The following is a 26365-nucleotide window of genomic DNA, read 5'->3' as shown; positions in this document are numbered from 1 at the left end:
ATCTCCATCATATTGGTGCTGATTTCTACCAAACTTAGTTTTTAAAGTACAGTTTAAAAAAAACACACATTTTATGAGCATTTGTATATTGAAATAATTTACTTCTTTATGATTAAGTAAGACTGTGGCAGACTGACTTTCGACAACATCTTGACAAATAGATTAACATTTACTTGGTAACATGAACAGAATATGGCTAAAAATTGAAAACAAATATATAAAGTTTATAAAGTCTTTGGACACAATTTAAACAATCATCCTCATGTCTGACAACCCACACAATTACACACAGCAGTCATTCCAACAATTAACACTAACAACTGTGGATATATGCCTGCATTTTGATGATAATTTAGCATAAAAATCATTGTTATACTAAAACAAACAGTAAGATTTACATTATACCACAATTAAAAAACAACTTTTTTGCATGTCATTGCAATTTGATTCCAGTCAAAAGGTCACTCTTAAACTTTGCACACACACAAATGGCTAACATTCTTTTTCTTTAAGTATGGGATACTGTTTGGAAACACAAAACTTATATTGCACACAAACCTACCAGGTGTCACCGTTAGTGTCTACATGTTGGCCTGCATGCATCAAAACAATTTTTTTAAACCCCGGGACTAGACCTGTCAGTTGAATCAGATAAATTCATTCACAAACCTGAAATCTACCCAGAGGGAAAGAGCTGTCCCATTCTTCAGTCAGACAATGACAGGAAGAAATAAAATGCTCTCAGAGTAAAGTTGTCCAATTGTCTTGCTCTTTGCTCCAGGGAAGTTGGGGGCAAAATAAGTCAGTGGAGCACTTGGTCTGACATACATCTGGAGGAAAGAAGACTGACATCTACCTCTTAACAAGAGGGACCGCCCACATTATCTCTCTCTCGTTCTCTCTTTTTTAACCCTCTGGAGTCAGGACGTCCGCTTAGTCATTACACACACATGCTGCCATGTGCACAAACATATACACACTCCCTACACACTACATAGTACAAACAAGCCACTCCCTTGATTTCCTCTACCTCCACAAGGATCTGAACCCCCTGGACACACAAAAAAAGAGTCGTATAGCTTACTTAGCTTAGAAAAAAATGTTTAGACTTTTCACCCCCTCCAATAAATTGGGTTTTACGCATTGTATTAAAAACAGAATAATATAAACAATGTAAATTGATATCACTATAAATGTAAATAACGATTTGAACATTTTTCTTTCCCCGTCTTTTTCGACTATACTTCACCTAGCACCTTTCTGCCCTTCATCATATCATTCTGAGTTCTGTGTTAATTTTACCACTATAGAAAAGAAGAAAGGTGGTGGACCAAACAACTTAAAATTTAGAAGGGGGAATTCCCCCATATCGTAAAAACTCACCTCATCTGTTGCGCTGAATTTGGCCAAATAGCCGACTCAAGAATGAATGCACGAGTAAGGTTAGATTGTGCAAATGACAGATACAGGTTAAAAGTATTTTTCTCATCCAGCCAGCCCAAACACGACCTTCAGATGAGCCGGCCCTTGTGGAAATCTCCCGTTCTTCCAGATTAGTCACTCGGGCATTGTATGAGGGTATACTATTGAGGAAATAAATGTATAGCTGGACATAACTAATTATTTTTGCTAGTAATTGATATGTGTCTCGTGAAGGATACAAAAATGAAATGCCTATAAATAACAAATAATAGTATGTATACAGTATGTATATGGAATGTGTAAAACACTACAGTATATTGTACAGGGAAAATAGACATTTATATCCACAGTCATCTATAACAGTTTTTTTATTAAGTGATGGGTTGGGACCCAAAAATTGATTGTGCCCCTGTTCTCGGTCTGCTTTTGCAAATGTCAAATACACTAATTAGATGGCGAGTATTTCCCACAAATGCGAGTCGACACCACAAAAATAAAAAAACAAAAAACAAAGTTTGTTTACAAATGCTAAGGATTGCCAAACGCAGATGCTGAAGAGAATATATTAGACGTGGATTTTATTATTTAGAAGACAATGCCACTAAAGTGGAGCTTTTGCATTTCATTAAAAATCCATCTAACCGACAATAAGGGGATTATCATTACTTTAAGTCATTTTGGTTTTGATGGTCATTTTTTAAATGAGAATTTTACTATCTCGGTTTTAAACTGCACAATCTTTTTATTCAATATGTTTTAGTAATAATTTTTGATCTCCTTGTTTTGGGTCACTGCTTGTAATTAGGGTAGGACGGTGGGTCCTGAAGTCAGGCCATTGAGAACCACTGTTCAGAGCAATATGATGACAACTTTGTGTCCTTGGTTCTTTTTTTTTCCGCACAATTAGCATTATGAATTTTATTTTTCAGCCATCACAAAGTGGATTTGCCAAGAGCCAAGAGATTTTTACAGTTACTCCAACATGTCATTTAAAACTGTCTGTAATGGCTACACTTGCAGTCATCCAGTAAACAGGCCCACATATTTTCCATCTGAAGTTTCAAAGTTGGTGTCAGTTTGATGTTTGTGGCAGGCATTTTGTCTGTGTGTGGTTTCTTAGGGGGGCAATCTGGGAGTTTCATCTGCCACTGTACAATTGCGTGCAGCTCAAAGAGATCCGGTACTGTGATCTGACTGGAAGGAGCCCTGTTGCTGCTTGTGTTGCTTTTGGACACATACACCTTCCGGGGCCGATGTCAGGCTACCGGAGTACAGCTGGTGGGCAGTCTGCGTTTTTGTCAGTTTCCCTTTCAAGTTTCCCACCTCTCTCCTAAGAACCAGGCATCCAGACCTTCTGTGACTCATTTACTATCCACCGCACAACACTCAGCAGTCTTACAGGAAGTCCAATGAAAAGAAAGAAATTTGAATGCTGCGGCATCCTGTGACGCCTGCTTGCTGTCATAGCTTCCTAATCTGAGTAAAGCACAACAGTGGCGACCTACACAAAGAATTATTCTGACTTCCAGCGGAAACCAACAATAAAGCTGATCAAAAGCAAAAGATAAAATCAGGCCCTGGGGAGGCTGTCACATTATCTTCACTAGAACAATTATATCAATTACAGAATCTTTGGTTTGTCTTTGCAGTTAAACGCAAGTGCTGGCCACAAGAGATCTGGTCAGTTGTGAGAAACAGCAGTTTCAACTAAAAAAGTAAGAATCCACAAAAAGGAATGCCATATGTACACCAAAATGAAATAACATTAAAAAAAAAACACACAGGCCTAAATTTACCCTTTTCATCATATAACAGTTGCATTGAGCATGGCTGCGGCTGCATCGGCTCGCTACAACGGGTCAGGTGCAATCGACATTTCGTTCTGTGTACATTGTTACACAGAATGACAATACAAGGAAATTATTATTATTATTATTATTAATAACATTGCGCCTATGAGCTCGCATACACCCCTCTTGGGTTTTCATATTTCATTGGGGCGTGCAGAAAAACCCAAGTGGCCACCACAGCTCTGCGACCAAATTTGGCACCACCAGGCGAGCCAGTGCTCAATTCAGATTACAAAACGCAGCCTGTCATGAGACACCTAACTGGGATTATTTATTTTAGCATGAAACTAGAAATTTTAAGTAAGCTCTGTATTCCCACCAAAAGCTGATTTGACATACTCACCACGGTGCCCTTGATGCTCTGGGATTCCAGACACTCTGTCTCCACGCTGCGACCAGGGGCTTTAACTCTCTCCAAAGGCCCTTAAAGACAATTTAAAAAGTGGCATACACCTTATCAATGTACACCATCATCTGGATGAGTCAAACCATGAAAAAGGACACGCATAGCGTGAGATCAACACCGAGATGACTACTCATTTTACGGTGTCGTCAGGGAGACAGACTAGGATGAGGACAGTAAGTGCATGTGTGATTACAACTCATTGTCAGTCATCAGATACAAAGTGACAAGCATTGCCCACAGTAGCCGGCGTGAAAGAATGATAGGAATCCACTATCTGGTAGGGCATCACATGCTGTGTTGACATAACCGTAGACTTTTTCATGTATTGCTTGATGATACCATCTTCTGGCTTAAGTGGTTGTTGCAGCCTCTGTCAAGATCCTTTTGTACCCAGTGCAAGTATGTGCATTTCTTAGAGGCCCTTAAAATAACGTTTTTTTCGTCTTTTTGGGGGTTCTGGTTTGGCGTTTGAATAATACTATAAAGGGGCCTTATCTTTCTTTTACCATTTTCATGCTAGACTAACAAAGACACTTGAAGAGCATAAAGTCACTTTCCACCCCCCCTTTCCTCCAAACTAATCAATTATGTGGCAAGAACACCTTAAAGTAAGAGAAAAGCAGATAGGCGCGGTGGAAAACTTTTTTTTTTCTTAAAGGCTTTTGAACTAAGCTGGGCATTGTTAAGACACTTAATAGAGAAAATATTCTACTTTCAACTTTTTAAGGACACCTCCATTGAAGCACCCCAGCCCTAAGAATATATTTGTAATTCTATAAAACTTGACTTTTTTGACAGTAACCATGCAATACTTCTGCCATATTAGGGAGAGTGTAATACGGTCATGCTCACCTTGCTGCTGTTCATCTCTGACTTGTCGAATGGCCGCTCTTATCATTTTCCTCTCCTCGTATTCGTTGGCAGCACGCAGCTACAAACACAGGCACTATTTAACTTGTGATTTGAATCATTTTGTCATATGCAAAAAACATTATTAAAACACTCCATATTTTAATACTGAATTTTATGGTAAAACCCGTTTTACTGGGCCGCTACATGTATACTTACAACACAATGTAAATGATAACGATGCTTTGAGAATTTGCCATAATGGAAAGAGGAGACTGCAATGGTTCAAGTGAGACCGATTCAACGTTGCCTCAGGTTGTTTCAGTCAATAGTTGCCCTCAATTTATATCATATGTGTCAAGACTTGATTGCTAAAACTGCAAACATCCAAATGAATCCAAACATTTTTCCATGTAAGGCTTACATGAACTAAAATTGTATTCCTTATAAAATAGCACTGACAATGTATAAAATGGATTCTAAAACTGCGTATGCAAGAATGACCTTTAAGGGAAGCAAAATATGCTAAGAATAAAATTCAGAACAAATATACAAATGCATTACTAAGAGTGGAGTTAAGTTATTACACAATCTTGATGAAGTCTTGTTTTTGTATATTAAGCTATTCATAGTTGAAGTATGCCATTTTTTTGTTTGATCTTGTAAAAAGGGGAAGTGGAAATAAGTGAGAGCTTCGCCTTTGTCTTTGTTTTGCCTTAAAGGGTCCGTGTTGACTTGTATTTTTTGTGACTTATCAAAAATAAAATGGGACTAATCCACTCTACACAGTCACTCTACTCACCATCTTAGTGAGTTCGTCAACATCTCTGATTGCTTGGAGTTTGTGCGATAGAATATCAAAACCAGTGGTGGATTCTGACCTGTGTAGCAAGAGAGAGGTTATACAATATACACCAACACTGGTATCATAACTGGTCTGCAACTTCACAATAAGACCCAAGATTCACTCGTTTATGATGATACAGTAGGACAAAAAAAATGTTCTGCGCTATGCAAAAAAATATTCCATAACTGCAAATAATTATACAGCATTGAAACATTTGGCGTCAGAGTCTCTGAGGGTTTGAAAAAGACAGCTACCATTCTATTTATTTCTGCTATCTTATTTGAGGGGCCTTCTCATAATTATACATTATTTTAATGTGACATGTCATCTATGATTTTCTTTGGCATCATCCCATGCTGGTACATTTTTTAATGTCTGCTTCTTTACACCCAGTCAGGACACAGACTATATTAAATGTAAGGATGGAAATTTTCCTGCAGTGTGTAGAGAAGCATAAAAAACAATATCTTCTCTGGAATACAATTTTAACTGCAACAGCATATCAACCCAATAGCTACCGGTAATTGTGTATTTCTCCGTTTTACAAGGAGAGTTTATAACCTTGGTGCCACATTCTAATGTAAAAGCACTTCATTTTTCTGAGGGGGAATTTTTCCAATTAATTGAAACAGATTATCTTATGGCTTGAAATTCAAACTTGCCAGACATTATATTGGTAGCGTCAATTTCTTTCCATGCTATTTGGCACCACTTTTCAGGTTCTTAAAGATTTCTAACTTAAAAAGGGTAACGCCATTGGTATCAAAGTAGTCTGGTGCTTCATACAGATATTTAAGTATTTTCAAGAAAAGTCAAATGATTGGGATGCAAAGCTGCTCTAATCTTCCTTAAATTCTAAAAGTAAATTTATTTTTGTAAAAAATGAAAATATCCAATTGAATACCTGCAACATAGATTTCTCCTTAGATATTTGGAAGAAAATATTTAATTAAATCTGATATTAAGCTAAATATTTTCTTTTACACGCCTGAGATAGATATGGGTCAGAGAACAGTCCTAAATGTTCCAAATACCATTTTAAGTTCCAAGAAAGAAAAGTTCAAGAACCGCAGCTTGTGCTCTTCTGAATAGCGGTTTAAATGCTTTCTGGTAATTTGATATGAAGGCAATCTATTTGACGTAAAAAAGACAGACATGATGGAAAATTGAAAGTCTACTGTGGCTTCCGTTTGAAATTTTAACGTCTTTGCATTTCCAGATTTTTTGCAACTTCTGTGTTGAGGGAAGCTGTCTTGCTTACTAGATAGATAGATAGATAGATAGATAGATAGATAGATAGATACTTTGTTCATCCCCGAAGGGAAATTCACATTTCCAGCAGCATCCCTGAGCTGAGAACAATCGAGAACAATCGAAAATAACATGGGAGCTGCTAAAGTAGAGTAGATCCGTTTCACCTGAACTGTTTTCTTAACAGGGTATTTTGTTCACAAGCTAAAGCAACATTTAACATTTTGACCTTCAATTTATTTTTTACAATTGTGTTTATGAAACAACCATCCATCACCTGCACTGCTTATCCTCAGTAGGGTCGTGGGGGTGCTGGAGCCCATCCCTGCCATCTTCGGGCAGTGGGCAGGGGACACCCTGAACTGGTTGCCAGCCAATCACAGGCACACACAGACAAACCACTCACTCGCTCATTCACACCTAGGGACAATTTGGACCGGCCAATTAACCTAACACGCATGTTTTTGGAATGTGGGGAGAAAACCCACGCAAGCAGGGGGAGAACATGCAAACTCCACACAGGAAGGTTCGATCTCATGACCCCAGAACTGTGCTGCACACACGGTAACCACTGTGCTGCCCTGATTATGAAACATTGACTCAAATCCAATAATCTTTACCTTATCCTGAGGCGAACTTAACATTTTCGTTAAGGTTATTGTATTTTTATGTCTAATCAAAAGGCTACCAGTTTTGTCTATATGGCGCCACCACAATGAACAAAATCATAAGTGCTTTTATGTGTGTGGTCTCTGACCTGTGCTGGTTTTCCTTGTCCTCTTGTTGTTTCAATCGTGTGTGGCGAAACCTCTTGCTGGCTAGCGCAGCCTCCATGTCCTCTATCTCTCTTCTTCTCAACTCGCGGATAGCTGAACGGATGCTGCGTCTCTCGTCCAGATCCACGGTACCATCAAGCTGCAAGTCCCCCCAAAATAACAAAAAGAAAAAGAGCTTGATGAATGATGAGTAGACATGGCACAATCTTTTATGTTTCGGTGCAATTTATATACCAGAAAAATTGGTGGATATACATAAGAGGAAATGCATAGTTTCAACTAAATGATATGCATGGAGTAACCGTTCTGCCTTTGAGGCACATAGAGAGGTCTTTGAGTGCACTTGTTTGTTAACATGTTAATTGATTGTTGCTAAAAAGAAACAAAAGTGAAGCGCAGAACTTTGACTGGATCTTGATGCAAATCCTCTTCTGTTGTTGCTTTGGACAAGTCAAGTCATGTTTATTTATATAGCCCTCAATCACAAGGAGTCTCGAAGGGCTGCACAGACCCCAGACAATTGCAAATTGCAGACTACGCCATCCCCTGATCCAAAACCTATAAGAGGACAAGGAAAAACTAGAAAACCTCAGCATGAGGAAAACGAAGAACCATTAAAGAGGGACCACACATGAGGTAATCATAAGTGTCCTTAAGTATGAAACGTATTGGGATTACTTAAATGAAGATTTTTGTTTATGATAATGTAACTACAAAATTACATACTCGTTTGAATTATTGTTATAAATGATAATTTAATCATTCTGCATACGGTAACTGTTCTGCCTTTGAAAAAAAGTAGTCTTTTAGTGCCCTCGTTTTTATATTGTTTGTTGCCAAAGTTCATTTTAGTGGTGAAACCACATTTCATGTCGACAATTTATGGTTCTCTGAAGTAAATCATTTTAATTTAAATTTGCTAATTGATTTTTTCATGCAACCCCGGCTCTTACTATAGTTTTAATTCCATGTGTATTACTGTATACAGGAAAGCTATATCACAAAAGTCCAAAGTTATCTTTCGAGGTGCTCCTAATAATCTGGTGCGCCTGCTGAAATCAAGGTATAAAATCAACAATAAATTTAAAAGTTATCAAAAGACATTTCTCCAGTATGCACAGGCACAATTATAACATGTATTTTTAAACGCAAAGCCTGTATCAAATTTTGTTAGAGTGTGCAGGTGTGCATACTGACGTGGCCAATGAGAACGGACTGGCGCTAGTAAATGAACACTGCACATAACTTACTAACGTGATGCAATAGGTTCACCTTGGCAAGGAGAACACAAAAAGCTATTGTGTGGTTTCCAGAGCTTTCACTTACCGGGCCTCACGTTTTCCTTCAATTACCTCAAGATCATTTCAGATGGATACTGATTTTTATGATTATTCCTGCAGAACAACTAAGGGCATCTTTATGTTGAGGGCTGTGAGCAACAGTATAGAGGTGTGCTATCACATGAGGCAAATGTCTCTTTTGGCTGACGGCAGAAGACTGTCAATACATGCAGAGACAAGTGATTCAAGAAACATTGATAGCCTTTAAAGTTAGTTGCGCTGTGCTTTTTTTCTGCTTTCCTGGTCAAAATGTTGAGTGGAGGAAACCCAGGATTCTCTGTCATACCAGCTTGCTTACATGTTGTGGTTGGTGAGTCAAGCCACACAGAATGACGACTCCAAATACGGGGTTGAAGTGTTTCCTCTCAAAATACTTACCCATAAAACAAAATTCAGAAAAGGCAGGAATTCTCCCTAAGGATGACAAGCAGTTTTTGAAGTCTCGCTGTGGCTTGTCAAAAATATGCACTAGGTACGAGTCCCTATGTGCGCAGTCATTCGCAGAATAATAAAGTTCTGAAATAAATTTGTACAAGTAAACTAATGGAGAAAAATAAATCAGAGGAGGGCACAGAAGCACAGTAAAACTTTTTCAGAATATAAGTTTAATGACAAAGAGTTTAAAATGATGCTCTATTTTTCCAAAAAATGGGCAGAGAAGAACTGTGTGGAAAAGGGGACAGGTCATTCCTCACATTCCTGCTGACTCACAAGGAAAGAGACTGTGGTGGAGTCAGGTTGCTTTTTATTTAAGCATCAAGGAAATTTTGAGAGGAGACAAGGTATGTCTATACTTCTTCGATTGGTTCTGTGACATTTTCTTCTCCAACAGTGTCCAGAAATACAGTATGGATGCTTACGCAAACAATTAAATCCTTAAAGACCCAAAGAAAAATGTACCAAAGCCATCTTTTAAATGACAAGGTGATATCAGTATACTGTTTTACATTGCAGTAGGAGCTATGGTCATCTTTCTTTAGTCTCTTTTTTTGTCAAAAAGAATAACAATAGATCTTTGTTATAAAACTTGACGTAGAATCATCTTTTGTAAAGATTGCATAGGATGCAAGAATAGTGTAACATTTTGAAAATAATCAGAGTTTGGTATTGACATTTGTATTTCAAGTTCTCACTTGTCTGTTTGGTTTAAATGAACTACTTTAGAAAATCTGAGTCCAAAATAAACTGCTGTTTTCAACAACATTGTTGTTTCATAAAGTAAATATCACACGCCCCAACATATTGATACATATTAATGATTTCTGAGATTAAGTGATTTCTGATTTTGCAACTAATGGTAACACCTGTAAAGACCTCTGATTATATGCACCAGGACTTTGAAATTAAATATTCAATGAGATAAAGATACAGTTTATGTTTGAACTGAGCCATTTAAAAGCCAGACATTTGGTTGAAGTGCATTTGGATTGGATCCATAACGCATTTAAACATTACTCAATATTGCCTTGGCAAGAAGCCAGCAGCTGCAACGGTCTTCCTCAGTGTATGCAAAAGACAGCAGAACAAAAACCACACCAATAGAATCCCAGCACTGTAAATTAATGAGTGACCGTAACGAGAGCAAATAAAACACCTCACACAGGAACATGTGCCAAAACAAACAAAAGTAGCAGTTAACGAAAAAGAAGGGGAAATGAGTTCAGGCACAGAGACCAGATGTAGTGGACTTCACAAAGTAAAGGACTGCAGTGTGTCACGGGAAATTTCTTCTTAAAAAGGAAGCAACACCTAAGCCAAAGACCAAGCCTAAACACATTTTTATTAAATAAACGGTTGAAAACTCCACAGGACTGTTTGTACAAATCGGGGGGAAAAACATTGACTGTATGAACCACAGACTAGCCGTTACAAACACACAAAAGTGCTTTTCACACCACACCACTTGCCAGGACTGATGCTAAAGTAGCTCACACACAGGGCTGACTGACAGGAGATAAAACAAAGTGGGTCAGTAATTGTATATGATATTACAGACTAATAACTGTCAGACTCTCAGATGTCTTATTTGAATAAACCTGAAAGGCAGGACGTGACATGGCACCACTCATACAGTAATGTCTAAATTATCTTGTGATGCTGACCGGCCTCAGTGTGATATCTGTAATGGTACAATGGAGGAGCTCAATCAATCACGGTTAATTAGGGATCTTCTTTGTTTTACTTTAATCCTTTTTATGCTCGTATCATGTTCCTGTTCCCCACTGTTTGCTGTCTGAGCCTAAGTACCAGGTGAGTTTGGCTTGATGTAACACAAATAACACACCGGCAAACCTGACATATATACATATCACGGTTCCCTTAACAACATGGGTTATCGGGGCACCAATGAGGACGCAACTCTGGAAAGCCCTCTCCACCATTGACGGTCGCTGGCTTATTCTTGGGTCGTGGCAAAGGTGTCCTGCGCCCTTGTACTGTGCCCTGGAGAATTAGCTTGGTCACTTCTGATGATTGTTTTATTGTTGCATGGGCTAAGTAGCGGATGACTAGAAGTTTCCTGTAGTATCGCAGCTCCAAGTCAACCACATCATGTAAGCAAGCTGGTATGGAAGAGAAGCCTGGATTTCCCCCACTCAAAATTTTGACCAGGAAAGCAAGAAAAAAAAAAAAAAGCATAGCACACACACACACACACACACACACACACCAAATTCATATGAAAAGCAATCAATCAGTGCCTCATAGGGGTAAAAATGTCTCATTAAAACAAAATAAATAAAAAGTCTATTGCTAGATTTAAATATTTTTTCTAAAAATACATTAACAATCATAAAGATGTGTATTTTTAAATACCGTTAAGTTGAGATATTGGCATTCCTTTTATATAAACATGAGCCTCACTTATGGGGAGCTGACTGCTAATTGTACCAAAGGCCGTGAGTTTGAGACCCCTGCCCAGAATATTGGTCTCTCCTCAATTATAATTAGTCAAAACACAAGATACAGCAGATAAATGAAGCACAGTTTGATATTCCAAAAGGTTTAAGACACGTTCTGACCCCCAAAGGCCAGCTCTACAACTATGTCAACATATGCCACTGATGTAACCCATGTTGTTACATATTTCACTTGCTAATTTAAGAAATACGATGCATATCAATCCCCACAGATGTGCTGGTGAATTAGGAAAGCATGCATACAGGTGCATATATATTGTAAGTACAATGTGTGGCCTGGAATCAAGCCCTGTGGTAATCGTTCCCAGAGTATGCTGAGGTTAGAGTGCATCCAGGCAGCAGATGGGATCAGAGAGCTTTTAGCTCTGTGGTGTCAAAACTAGTTTTCCCTTATATGGAAACAGAACACTCCTTGTAACATTGCTGAAGTGAGTAAGCAACTACCAGCACTGAATAGTCTCAAGTGTACTCACTTGAGACTGTTCACCAATAATGGCAAAATACTCCCTCAACTATCACTAGCTCAAATTAGGTGCAAATAACGGAGTAATTCTAATTTGCAGCGTCAACTCAAAAAAATAATGTTGTGAGACAAAAAGTTACAGCACCCTCTATGAAAACTGAGAAAGTCAAATTACGAGAATCCTTCAAAGCAATCCCTTTCATAGAAAGGAGAGTTTTGGTCGGCTCACAGCTGGAAGATCAACAAAGAAATGAACTACATTCAAGGTCAAACCACAATGTAATGCAAAGCCCACTGGGCCTTCATTGTCTATAAACAAGACTCAACAAGGACTGGCAAAAAATTTTAACTGAAAAGGAGAAAGATTAACATACATGTGGCAACGTGCTCACTTTGATTGAAGCGACATGTGTGGGGAAGATAGACATTCAAGCCTAACTAGACGATAGATCAGACAGAGACATGGGAAAACACTGTCCCCCTTTACAGTCCACAGAGCAATAACAAAGCGAAAGCGGGGGACGCATAGCAAAAAAAATGCAAGTTAGTAGGGGGAATACCGGCATAAATTACATTCTATTGAACACAATAGCTGAATGTACTGAAAGTCTAGTTAAGCACATGCGATTGAAGGCCAAGTGTCGCTTTATAGTGTTAAAACTGGGCCACAATGGAAACTATATTCCCTGTAGGACCACCAAAAGGTATCACATTTGGATAAACAACAGACTTCAAAGCAGGTTTGCCCTAGAAAATGAACAACTCTCATGTTCATAAAGAGTCCATAACACTTTGCGTCATCAAAATCTCATATATAAGCAGGTAGGCGCCTTGCATGGCTGGTGTGTGAATTGACAAAGTGTGAAGTATATTGTGAAGCACATTGGGAGGTCTTACAAGACTGTTTAAAGTGCTTTATAAATGCAGTCCATTTACCATATAAGGAGTCCATTGAAACAAGACCATATGTAATATTAAAAAGATTATTTCCTAAGTTGTGCGTCTTGCCTCTGTCATTTGACAAGACTAGGAAAGAGACTCACCCTAAGAGTTACAGATGAACAAGCATTTTCCTAAATGGGGAAATTGTGATTCTTTTCATAAACAGCTCAACAAAAACAAAAAGCTGTCTTGCATGTCACTTTACGGGAATGTCCCCTTAGCAGGCAGAGAACAAATTAATAGTCCAAACAGATGCAGTTTGACTAAACTTTTGTAAAAGCGTCAAAACGTGCAACACTTAACAAACGACATATGTACATTACATCTCCAAAAGCTCTCAGCACCATTAAAAGCTGAAAAAACAAACATCAACATCCTTCTGATGAAAGATTTGAGGGAATTACTGTACTCTTTCATCAAGCATTCAAGCAGGAAGCCACATTTATCTGTGTCCATACCAAATTTGACCTCTTTTTAATTCAAAATGATGTCGCAACCTGGCTTAATATGACGTATACCACAATCATAAAAACATGCATATGTTATAGTAAGTTTCCACAATAAAATAAAAGTGCTGAATTTGATAGTTTTCACTAAAAACCTGTTCATGTGTGCCTCCAGGACTCAAAATATGCACACCAACCTGGCTTGATATTTGGGATCTTCCTTTTTTATGAATATAAATATTACACAGCTTGTCTTGATGGGTCTAACCTGAAACTGGTCATGGTTTCTGCTTACAGAATCTGGCGTATGCAAGTAATGCGACTCAGCTGGATGTAGTAACAACAACATTGCAGTGGTCCAGCAGTTTCTTTATTATTACACTCACAAGCAAGTTTTTAATGCCATCATTTGTTGGAGAAAAAAATGTTGTGCCCAGACTGAAATTAGTCCGATTCTCCGCCTGTTTTTGGGGTGTGGATTTAATTTTAAAAAACAGTTAAAAGAAGCCCTATTTTATCACCCACAAATTCAACTTCTTCTGCATTCAGCAATTATTCAACTTCATTTTACTCTAAAAAACCCAACTTACAACGACGGGAAAGTTATTAGTCTAGAAATACATCAACGACGGCTACAAAAAAAACACGACTCCAAAAACTCATATTCCAGATTAATTTTGATGAAACACTCTTAAAGTGGCCTCCTAGAAGGATAAAAATTTAGAGGAGATCGTGTCGATAATCTCACAGTTTGACAAATAATACATAAAACTAATTGATCCTATAAAAGTTGTATTTTAAATTTATTAAAATACAATTATATGTAAAAACAATATTTTTAAACTATTATTTAGGAATTGTTTTGTTTCATTTTAAAGTATACCATTTGGGTTATATCACAGGAAAGGGATTACATCCATTTAACATTATTTAACTGGTTTCATCATTGGTTTTCTAAATTGAAGCAAATGTTTGCAAATGATTGGATAAAACACTGGAGACAACTACTCTTTTTATTTCAATAACTACTGAAAACAGAATAATTTCTGTAGTTTCCTGAATCCGATGACATGGACAATTTGAGTAAAACAAACCAAAAAAAATTAAGTTGCATTAAATCGAAAATTGTTCAATTTCTATACCTCTTGCTGAAGCCCAGCATTACCAATAATAATGCAACAAAACCAGGAAAGACAAAATAACTTTTTCCTTTATATTATTAAGTATCAAAACCTATGTAGAAATAAGGGAGGCCAAATAGCACTCATTGCAAGACCTTACGTGCAAAAAAGGGGGAAAAAAAAGAAAACGGCTGTGAGTGTGCGCCCTTGTTTGTACCAACATTCATCTCCTGGACGTTAATTTGGTTAGCTACGTGTTTAAGTGGCACATCATTCCATTGTGGAACAATTACCCTGCTGTAGTAAAAACACTGCACCTCATACTGAGGAGCAGAACATAAAAATGAATAAACTAATGTCCTACTAAATAGCCTGAAAAAGAAATGAACTGTATTTCAACCTTAGTCTCAGAGTAAACATTCACCCAACTATAGACGAGGAAAAGTGGAATTGTTTAATTGCAATAAACTCAAAGCCCTAAAACTAAATATCGACTTTGGGGCTTATAGGGCAGAAACTAAGTATGACCATTTATAGTTGTATTTGCAAACAGAGGTTTCCTGTTTAATCAAATAAACACTACGACTTCTTATCTTGGTGCTGTATTTTAGGATAAGGGATGAAGTCAAACCTTTTTGTTGTAATCTGAACTGTCAGTGGAGCAATGGAGATAATTTGTTTGGATTCCCAAAAAGAAAATGTACTTACTCGCAGACCTTTTTTTGCTTAATTCAGGCAATATGCTCTTCCAGCATTTGAACCAGAATAAATTTTAGACCGGAAAATACAGTGAATAAAATTGAAAATACATCGTTAAAATGATACTGCATACGGTAACTGTTCTGCCTTTCAGAAACTTATAGACTGCCCTCTTGTGGTTAACATGATAATCGGTTGTTACTAAAAGGAAACAAAAGAGTAGTGCAAAGCTTCGACGGCAACTCAGGCGTTAACTTTCGAAAGCTCATTGCAAATCTTCTTGTGTTGTCACTTTGGAAAATAATCATCCGCAAGTATGAAACGTATTGTGATTACTTGAATGAATTTTATGTTTATGGTAATGTTTTGTGCAAAATTATGTACTCTTGTTTGAATTGTTGTTAACATGTCTTAGCTTTGAATGCATTTGAATAGTAAGCAAGCAAACTGGACTTTTTTGTAATTTGTTCTTAGTTTTACAGCCACCTTAGAAGGGTAAATGTTGATTCTGTTGTCCGAATATACAGAAACTAAAAGAAGGAAATCTGGTTATACGGGACGTCGTTTGATAGCTGTCCAGCTGGCGAAAAAGGGGATACTTCAAAAAAGGTAGGAGAGCACAGTAACCATTTATGAATTAATTCATTCATTTTAGAGGTAAAAACAGTTCATATTCCATGGAGCAGCACAACACAGCAAAGTGACAATAGTCAGAACAATTTATTAAAGAAAATAAAGTTCAATATTGTTGTTTCCATGTAACTGAAATGTTACATAACACAGCATAATTTGGCTGATTTATTACTCCCTGCGGATGAGGCTGACATTATCAACAAATCTCTTGGGGACACAAGAAAGAGCTGAAAGGCAAACTCATTCTCCCACTCGCACTGTGACCTCTCAAAGCTCTTAATTCCAGAGGTTCATACAATTTATGCCGTACGGGTCCTGTATATTATTGTTTAAAGCTAGCAGATCTTGAAAATATAGCTGCTTTATGATCTCCAGGGAGAAGATCACACGCAGAAATGATCAGAAATCCATACCAGACATTAAGCTTGGAAGTTATGCATAGAAAGACACCCTATGGAGATTTTGTTATGGTTTTCTCAAAAATACTGCATTAATAAATAGGCAGGAAGAGAAAGATAATATTCATACCTGTGGTTTTGTAAGGCAGCATTAGGAGGCAATGAGTAAGATTGCAGAGCTAGTGCCAGATGCTGCACAGAGTAAACCACTTACACTTGCTTGTCCTACAGGTTTGACTTACTGGGTGACTACTTCAGTATTAAATAAGTGCTAACTTATCACTAATAGTCACCATTTTCAAAGTTAAATGTACTCATGGGCCTGATTTGTTTCGAATATTTAGGTGATTTGTAAACAGAATTGCATTATGCCCATCTCCAGTCGCTGATCAGTCTGTAGTTGAGGGATTTTACACCACTTGTTGATTTGGAGAGTCATGAATTAAGGCAAATTTTTGTTTTGATTTATTTATTCATTAATACATGTATTAATTATTGTACTATCTGTGATATCTCATTGGCAGATTTTTATTTTCAGAGAAGGCCAAACATTTAAACTCCTCAAGTAGGCAAATCTGCATTAGCTTAAGCAGGTGATTTATTCAAGCTCTGGCAGTAATTCTGACATCCAGATAAATGACCACTACACACACACTCTAACAGAAATGAAGACACCAACGGTTTTCTGTTTTTTTGGGGGGGTAGATATTCAAATAATTGTGTTCAAGATAAAAAGAAAAATGTTGGTTGCCATGGAAGGGATCAAATGCACAAAATAAAAGGGAACCCGTGCTCTGAATAGATGAGTGGCGATGGGATTAGCGGCTTTAGAGAGGCCGCCATATAACCTTCTGACCGCTTAGTTCATCAGGTACAACACAGTATGGGAACATTTGTGCATTAATAGCTCTTCCAAGAACACCAATAAGAGTCCTACAAAACATCCGAACTTGAATGAAATTTAAGTTATTTACTTAGCATCATGCAATTTTTGCAGGTCGTCAACAGAGACTAATCACTTTCACTGACTGTTTTTTTGTTTATACTATCCCAATGTCATGTGAACGTACCGCAAGTTATTTTAAAACTTGGAGAACAAACCTCCAAGACAGTGGAAAATGTAGACTGTCTCCACAAACATCTTCTGTGACAACGTGGAATATTTCGAACCCAAGAGGGCAATCACATTTGAGGGAGTCCAACAGGAAGGAGGACCTCCCTCACTAACTGATGAGATCTGCCTGTTATCACGGAAAGGTCAATGTCACATGGTTTCAAACGACCTGAACTCCAACCCTGCCCATTTCATTGTTTTGCCTCAGTACCATTCTTACAAATATTTTTTCATTTGTATAAGCCAAAATTTTGAAGACTTCACAACTCTTATCCTGAATAATGCCAAACTGTCAGTTGGATATGGACCAAGTTAGTGATTCGATGCCCATTGCTTATTCCAGTTGAATAGGAAGAAAACAGTACTGTACTTCATGAATCAGAGAATGCAGCCAAACATTTCCACTTTAAGTCAATGAGTGGGAACTGAACTAAATATTCCAGCAAAAAAAAAGGTGAGGACATTTAGCACCATCAGCAACCACACACACCAAATCCTCCGGGCCAAAGTCTGGCGAGAACATCAAAGTTCATCCTCAACACTCCCACACATTTGGCCTTTGCCTTTTTAAATAAACTCATAAGCCGACTGATCAAAGCACTCAGGGCTTTCATTACAGCCATTACACTAAAATAGAGAGGGGGGGGGTTACTGTTGTCACTCCGTTGATTCATGAGCAACTTGGCAAGATGATAATAATTTGGGGAAAACACGATAGAAAAGGTCAACAAAACTTTTTGATTTTTTTTTATTACAGAATAAACACATCTTTTCTTGCCTTTCGAAGCAAGACCTAAGAAGGGAAGGCAAAATGTAAGGTGTTTAGAAAAAAACAGATTATTGGGAAAGCAGGCTTGTAAGAATAGTCATTTAGGACTAAAAGACAAACATACATACTCATAAAAAAACACACAAAGAAAACCATGTGTCTCTTGAGAGTGGAAAGTCACAAACTGACCCTTGGTTGTCATCAGTATCAGTGCTCTTGCACTACATCCTCTCTCTACTCCAACACAATCTAATGAGATTCAGCTGAACTAAAATTCTGCCTGCAAGAAAGGATATTGGTCCATTGTTATTTGCATGAATATTTCCACTCGTACCTCACTCGCTGCACTCAATTCATTCAACAAGTCCTTCTCCTCTGACCAGTCTTCAGTCACCACAGGTGTGCCCCAGGGTCCTGTCCTGGGGCCCCTGCTCTTTATAACCTACCCACTCCCCCTCGGCCATATCCTCCGGAAATTCAATATTGCCTTCTACTGCTTTGCGGATGACACTAAACTTTAATTTTCCTGCAAACCCAACTCCATATTACCATCTCCTGACCAAAACTCCTGACTTTCTGAGATAAAGTGATCGATCACCATCATCATCTCTCATCTCTCATTATCTGCTCCGCTTATCCTCAGTAGGGTCGCGGGGGTGCTGGAGCCCATCCCAGCCGTGCTGCCCCAGTTAACCATCAACCTCTTAAAATTAAACAGCAATAAAACTGAACCACTTCTCATTGGCACAATTCCACCCTCTCTATCCATTGATAATTACTTAGTTTTTCCCTCCCATTTAGTCATGAGTCTGGGTGTCATCCTCGACAGTACACTCTCCTTCAACTCATAAAATAACATCACCCAGTCAGCTTACCTTCACCTGCGCTCCATCGACGTCTCACCCCCCACGCCACCACCATCCCCGTCCATAGCCTTGTCACCTTACGCCTCGATTACTGCAATTCCCTCCTCAGTGGTTTACCTCTAAAGTCCCTCTACAAGCTATAGATGGTCCATAACTCTGCCGCACGCATCTTCACCCAAAGCCCCTCTCGCCATCACATCACCCCTGTTTCTCAGCAACTTCACTGGCTCCCATCAACCATAGAATAAATTACAAACTCTTTCTCTACACCTACATGGCCATTCATAACCTTGCCCCTTCCTACCTCTCAGAAATCCTACACATATAGTATTCCAACCATCAATCTTGTGAGAAAGGCTCATCTCACTGTCTATTAAGAAGTAGGGCCAGGGCACAATAACCTAAACCAGGTAACAGCAAATCGCAGGACACACAGACTAACAACACCCCAGACTCACCAGAAAGAATTTCAACCCCCTATTGCAGCATGAAAAAAAAACATGAATAATAACATAATAGTAGAAATGTCTGTGTAACACTTTTATTTTGCAATCCTAGGCCAGTCATAAATCATATTTTTCCCCAAAAGATTTATGGAAAAAATAATGATCGTGACATTTTTGACTCTGCAGCAGAACATTGAGATAAGTCCACTAGGTCCTAAGGCAAGATACAAACAAATCATAGATGACAAACATCCTGGTACAGGTTGTGTTTCAACTTGAGCATCCAACCGTATTATTGGGGGAAATTCCTTTGCCAGTGACAAAGGTGAACATTACAATCTTTTTCAAGGAACTGGAACTTAATTACAGCTTTTACGGTATTATATTACAGAGGTATGGAAACATCAGTCAGTGTTATCAAAATAAGATTAGAAAGAAAGCAATTGGTTCAAGAGGAGCCAAAAAAGGTTATTGGTTTTCTGAGATTTTGCACAATGGCATGTGGTGAAAATGATTCAGGTAGCCTCATGAATACATAGACAGCGTCAAACAGGTGTCCTTCGGAAGAGAAAAGTTTCACTCACTCATTTTCTCTCCTACTTCAGGATGCATTCAAGACATGACTAATGGTGATAAAGCAGAATGTGGTAACAACCCAAACACTTCATCAATACTGATTAATGACATAATGTCTGAGCAGAAGTATGAATGAAGTCACACAACTCAACTGCAATAGACAGTGAACTAACACCGTTTAATCCACAAGCATTGCATTAGATAAAGAAACTTGAGGATGCGGACACGCCTTGTTTTCAAATGACTAAGCGTAGTGACTACTACTGTACAAGATTACATTTACAAACACAGTTTAAAAATACAGCAAGGTGTCTAGTTGTTAGTATGTCTGCTTTGCAGTTTGACATTTAGATCAAAATTTCAGCAACGGGAGGTTGCCTGTTTCTGATACGGACTGCAACATTTACACGTCATAAAAACATAGAATAAAGACAACAAAATTTGGAAAAGCATTAAAAGAAAACATACGTCCTGGCAGGGTTTCATAGCCATAATGAAGCAAATAATTTTTAAGTACTTTCAAAGCCAGTTTTTAAATTTCTCCTGTACCGATATAAGAAGAAATCCGTTGTGATTTTATCCATAGCCCTGTTTTTTTCGAAGTCACCGAGTGCTGGATGCAGAAAAAAGAACTACAAAATTGTATAAATCCTAAGCCAAATATTAACCAGAAGCCCTAATTCAATTAATGGGGCATAATAAACGTAAATAAAAGTGCGTTGTTGTGCCCCATTTCATTAGTGTTAGTCGCCATCTGTGAGGTCAATGTTGCATAAAATGTTCTTGTTCTTTTTCTTACTGAAAAAATTAGACGACGTCAAACGGCAGAAAAAGGAAAGTCCATCCATCCATTCACTATCTGAATTGCTTATCCTCACTAGGGTCGCGGGGGTGCTGGAGCCCATCCCAGCAATCTTCGGGCAGTGGGCATACTGAACTGGATGCCAGCCAGTCGCAGGGCACACAGACACACAACTCACTTGCTCATTCACACCTTGGGACAATTTGAAAGAGACAATTAACCTGACATGCATGTTTTTGGAATGTGGGAGGATACCGGAGTGCCCGTAGGAATCCCACGCAAGCACAGGGAGAACATGCAATTTCCGCACAGGAGGATTTGAGAAAGGATAGTCATTTTTTCTAAAGTGTAACTTATGTGTGAACCAAGCTACTTTAAATATGAACCAATCATCTGAGCCACTATTATCATCCATTTAACTTGCTGGCATTAAAACGATATTTTACTCATTATTCACGCAATGTAGACAATTTATGTGTCGCACTGACCAAAACATGTTTTTTTTGTTGTTGACTGATCGCTATAACGATATAATTTTTTTTTGCTTCTTGCACACTTTTTTGAGATGGCATCATCTACTATCGATCGCCTGTCTCAAACTTATATGTATTCCAACGTTTTGCCTCAACAATGCGCTTGGCTATGTCACACTTGTATGGGGGTAGAATGGGAGGAGGGGGGCGATGACGCTTAACATGATGACAGCGCCTTTCAAACTCATGTCAGCTGCCATTAATCAAGAGGCAAAAAGAAATGCAATTGCACACCGAATACGAAGTATCGGCGTCATTTTTAATGACACTTGTTTTCTTATTCATTTAATGCATGGTCTATAGTCAGACTGCCTAGAAACATGGCAACAATTTCAGCATTTCATGCACCTGTACGAATCTTTTTCCCTGGTACTTTACAAACATCCAATTTAGGATGCATTAAAACAACTCATAAAAGAAACAGTCTTAGAGTGTACAATGTGAAAAATAACAATAAGGCTGTAATAATAAAACGGATAACAATTAAGAATAGCTTTTGTCAAGTGTATTTTGACGATGGTTCAGAAAAGTGACAGGAATCATTTCTGTTGGCAAATCAATGAATCCAAATTGTTCCATTGGCTCATGTCCAATAAACCTCCCACAATGAAGTTTATACTTGACTGTGTGTAAAAGAAACACACAATTAAGTGGATTAATTTAGACAAAACCGGCTGCATTGGCCTAGCCTAGAACACACCCACACACTGATGTTTTATTTCTGTTTTTCGAATTATTTATTGTTTTGGGCTCTCTTTGGACCAGTCTTTTTTCAACTAGAGTGCCGTGAGACATTGTTCTAGTGTGCCACAGGAAATAGCCCAATTTTATCCTTGCAACAATTGTTCAGTTTCTTTGTCGTCTTCCAATGATCAGTCGAATAACTAGCATTCATTCATAACAGTAGTGTTCAGCAGAATAATATTTTTATTTAATATATAATTTTCTGTTGGTATTGTAAAAAATCATGCATGGACTTGCTCCCTCATATCATTCAGATTTAATTTCCTGCATTTGACCATTACAGAGCAATCTAATGATTAAATATTATACACTGGGGCTTTAAGAATCCTAGACCCAAGTCTGGGGCTGGCCAAACTATGGCCCAGGGGCAAAATGCGACGAATCATGCGTTTTAATCCTTGTCGTTAAACAGAAATGGTTAAAGTATAATGATATGTATGATGATAAATAAAGCACTACTAAAATTGTTTTTATGCGCAACTCTTGTCCCCAGTGGACCTTTGTGTATGAAATGAAATTACTTTTATTATCAAGTTATTATTGACAAGATATTGCGCTCGAAACCAACATTCACATTGCCGGCTACATTTTTCTTTACTTTTTTTTTTTTTATTAAAAGCATGTATTTATTTCATTTATCAAGATATGCATCTTTTTCACTGCTTTTTATCAAAATTAGTACTTAAAAAAACAAAGGACTTAATAGATTATTTTGTTTTGAATCTAATTATTTAGAAACCAATTTTAAGTTTCATTTTATGAATAAAATCCTGACCCAGCCCCCACTACCAAATTTTATAACCCAACGCAGATCACGACTCAATAAGTTTACCCAGTTCTGCCTTCGACTGAAAAAAAACAAACAAAAAAACAAACATTTTACTTGCTGGGAGGTAGAATTAACCTACTTATTGTGAGGCTTTATCTTTTTTTGTGTTACTTATAATTTAAAACATTAGCTTTAGGACATTTTTGGATACCAAACACTTTCAAAGATCAATAACGGCCCAGATAAGTTTGTTCAAAGAAAAACTGTATTATTTAGCGCTACATAAAAAGGTAATAAAACATTTATTTTATTAAAAGTAGATGTTTATTTCAAATCATTGTATAAAATACATGCGTGATTTATTTATTTTTAAATACAGGTGGGGAAATGTATCTTTATACTGGATAAAATGAGGCTGAACTGGAAGGAGCGGACATATTTATCAGTGATCGTAAATTAAAAAAATTCTCCTCCAACCCCATTTTTTTTTTTTTTTTTTTTACATTTTGCTCGTTATTCCTTTTTTCTATCATTGTTATCCTTTACCCCCTTTCTCTTTTATCTTAATTGCTTTTTCTTTATTTTACATTTTAATTTTGTTCTAGTATTTTTCTCTCTTTTTCATTTCATGTCTATTTGTTTTTGGGGTTTTTTTTTTACTTCTCTTTCGTCCTCCTTACTTTTATCTTTCCTTCTCTTGTTTATTTCTCTGCAAAAGGCCAGGAAAACAAATTAATAGAACAATGTTGCGTTTTAGTCACTTTTAAGTGTAGTTTTTAAATCATCTTCGTATCATCCCTTTACGGTTGCACAACACAATACAGTGACATCTAGTTGGCCAATATTACACACTGCCCCTTTAAGCTTCGAGAGCTGATGCTTTGATAAGGTGAACCAAGGCATCCAGGTTGATTGGAAACAAGAGAGTGTTTGAATGTCCTCGTTTCTACTCACCAAAGCTCGGAGGGAAGACTCATCCAGGGCAGCGTAACTTTCCTGGGACATTTTGGACATGATGTCTTCGTTAGCATGCGCAGGTGACAAAATGCAATATCACTTGGTATTATTTCGACGACGATGTTCCACCTGCTCGACAGACTTTTTGTTAAGTGTCTTTTCGTTTTTATTACACTTCAATGATTTTTTTTTCCGGAGTTAAAATATACAGGTCGCCATTCACGAAAAGAGCATTTTTGGTGGTTCTAGTCCGGAGTAGGCGAAAACTCCACGCTCACTCACTCACCGCGAAACGTTGGCCGCTTTTTGAACCGCTCAATCAGAGCAGACGGCGTAAGCCCCACCCCCTTTGAGTAACCGGCTGCTTCTGGCGCAACACTTGTGGAGCGAAAAAAAGAAAAAAGGAAAGAAAAAGCTCAAAACAGTTGCCGCAGCGCTCGTCATTGATTCAATGCGAATTCAGTTTTTTCCTTACTTCTGAGGGGTTGTTTCCAATTATGGTGATTTATCTACAGCACAGGTGTCAAACGGGCGACCCGCGGGTCAGATCAAGCCCGCTAAGGGATTGAATCCGGCCCGCGAGACAACATTTAGAGAAGCGCAAGAGAAAAACAAGCTGCAGGTGGAAATATGTCAACTTGATGTTGCCAAAGCCAGGTGCCTCTCACAAAGTAACTGTACTTGTATTTCTCTCTCTCTCTCTCTCTCTCTCTCTCTCTCTCTCTCTCTCTCTCTCTCTCTCTCTCTCTTTTCCACCCCTTTTCTCCCACTCTGTTTCTGTCTCTTTCACTCTCTGTGTCCCTCTTTTTATCTTCATTTGTTGCTCTTTGTCTCTTTCTCTCTTTGTGTCTTTAACCTATTTTGCTCTAACTTCCTTTTTTCCTTTTCTCTCTTTTCTCTTTCTCTCTTCATACCCTTTGCGCTTTCTTTTCTCTTTTCTCTCCTTCGGTCTTTCTATTTGTCTTTGGATTTCTTTCTTCCTCTCCCTTTCTTTTCCCCCTCTCTCGTAACTTTTTATATTTTGTTTCTCACGCTCTCTCCCTCTCTCTTTTTTTCTTTATTTGTCCCACCCTCTCTCATTTTCCCTCCCTCTTTCTCTTATTTCTTTATCTCTTTTTCTTTCTCTTTAATCTGCTAGTCCGGCCCCCGACAGAATGTTTGTTCTATCGTGTGGCCCCCGAGTTTGAATGAGTTTGACACCCCTGATCTACAGCAATGATTCGCCTAAAGTGGGAATAAAGAGCAATTACACCTCCACTACACTAGGGGGAAGTGGCGTTTTCTGTGGCAGAGTGTCTTGTTTTTATCCAGCCTTCTCGCAGTACATTGAGCACAGAGTATAAGCATGAGTATAGCCCTCAAGGGACCCCACGAAAAAAACATTTAACAAGGATACAAAAACGGGCGAAGAGAGACGGAGTAAGGAAATAAACAAAAGTTTCCTCTCGAAGCACTTCACAGCGACCATGGAGGGACACGAGCAAAGACCAGCGTGCTTGCTATGTTAGAAATGTTGGTAGCAGACAGCACAAAGCCAAATAATTTAAGCTGTCACTTGAAGACATAACAACACAAAATCACGCTGATAGACGCTTGAGTTTTTCTTTAATGAATATGTGCCGAAAAGGATAGAATTCGTGTGGACGAAGGTGACATGTTACCATCAATATCGAGCAACCTTTGTTATGTTCCCACCAATATTATTTTGTTACTTTAAAAAAAAAAATCCATCTTGAGGGCGTGCGAGAGGATTTCTTCTTCTGAGGGCAGGCGTGGAAATAATTGAGAAGCACTGATTTAAAGTGGAGTGCGTCTGGGCACAGCCAGATTTACAAATCAATGAACCTACATCTTATTCATCATTTGATTGGTTGAGCAAGAAAGCAATATATAAACTGTGTTCCCTTAACCACGAGGGTCATAGGGCACTATTTTCTGTGGTGTGTCTTGGGCAAGTACACCCTGGTGGCACCCATCCCTCTCCGGGCCAATAATTGTAGTATATAAAACGAGATATATATATATATATATATATATATATATATATATATATACAATTTATATATTGTCTTACCTGAACTTACAAATGAAGTCAATGGGCTGCTCCCTTTGAAGAAAACTGGCCTTTAGCAGAATGGGCACCGCCGGACTATACTTGCCCAGGACACACCACAAGAAATGATGCCCCGACGATGCAGAGGGTTCAGGGATCTGTAAACAGTAAAAAAAAAAAAATCCTCCATTGTAAATAAAGAGTCAATCCAATGAGTACAAAAATACTGGATGGCTTGACTTACTGTAAGCTTGCTAATACTATCACTGTTTCTATTGTTTTGGGCCCAAGTGTGCGCCAAATCAGAATCCTTGGTCTCACTACCGCCCTCTGCCATGAGGCAAGAATATTGTGTTCCTCACTCTGCATTTGCAG

At 38.1% G+C, this 26365-nt stretch overlaps 1 protein-coding gene across 1 annotated transcript in view; it reads right to left on the bottom strand.

The window, feature by feature from the left end:
- Positions 1 to 24220, bottom strand: part of smtnb (smoothelin b) — a 55228-nt gene extending 31008 nt beyond the window's left edge. Inside the window, 5 exon segments of the mRNA XM_088335805.1 lie at positions 3616 to 3695; positions 4531 to 4609; positions 5330 to 5408; positions 7383 to 7540; positions 23935 to 24220. Of these exon segments, the coding sequence (XP_088191931.1) occupies positions 3616 to 3695; positions 4531 to 4609; positions 5330 to 5408; positions 7383 to 7540; positions 23935 to 23994 (456 nt within the window). The 5' untranslated portion in view covers positions 23995 to 24220.
- Positions 24221 to 26365: the final 2145 nt, after the last annotated feature.

The sequence above is a fragment of the Urocampus carinirostris genome, chromosome 5 (assembly GCF_059441175.1).
Source record: "Urocampus carinirostris isolate Australia breed hairy pipefish chromosome 5, RoL_Ucar_1.0, whole genome shotgun sequence".
Lineage (NCBI taxonomy): Eukaryota > Metazoa > Chordata > Actinopteri > Syngnathiformes > Syngnathidae > Urocampus > Urocampus carinirostris.
Note: the sequence above shows the minus strand (reverse complement) of the source record. Positions and strands in the feature narration are given on the sequence as shown.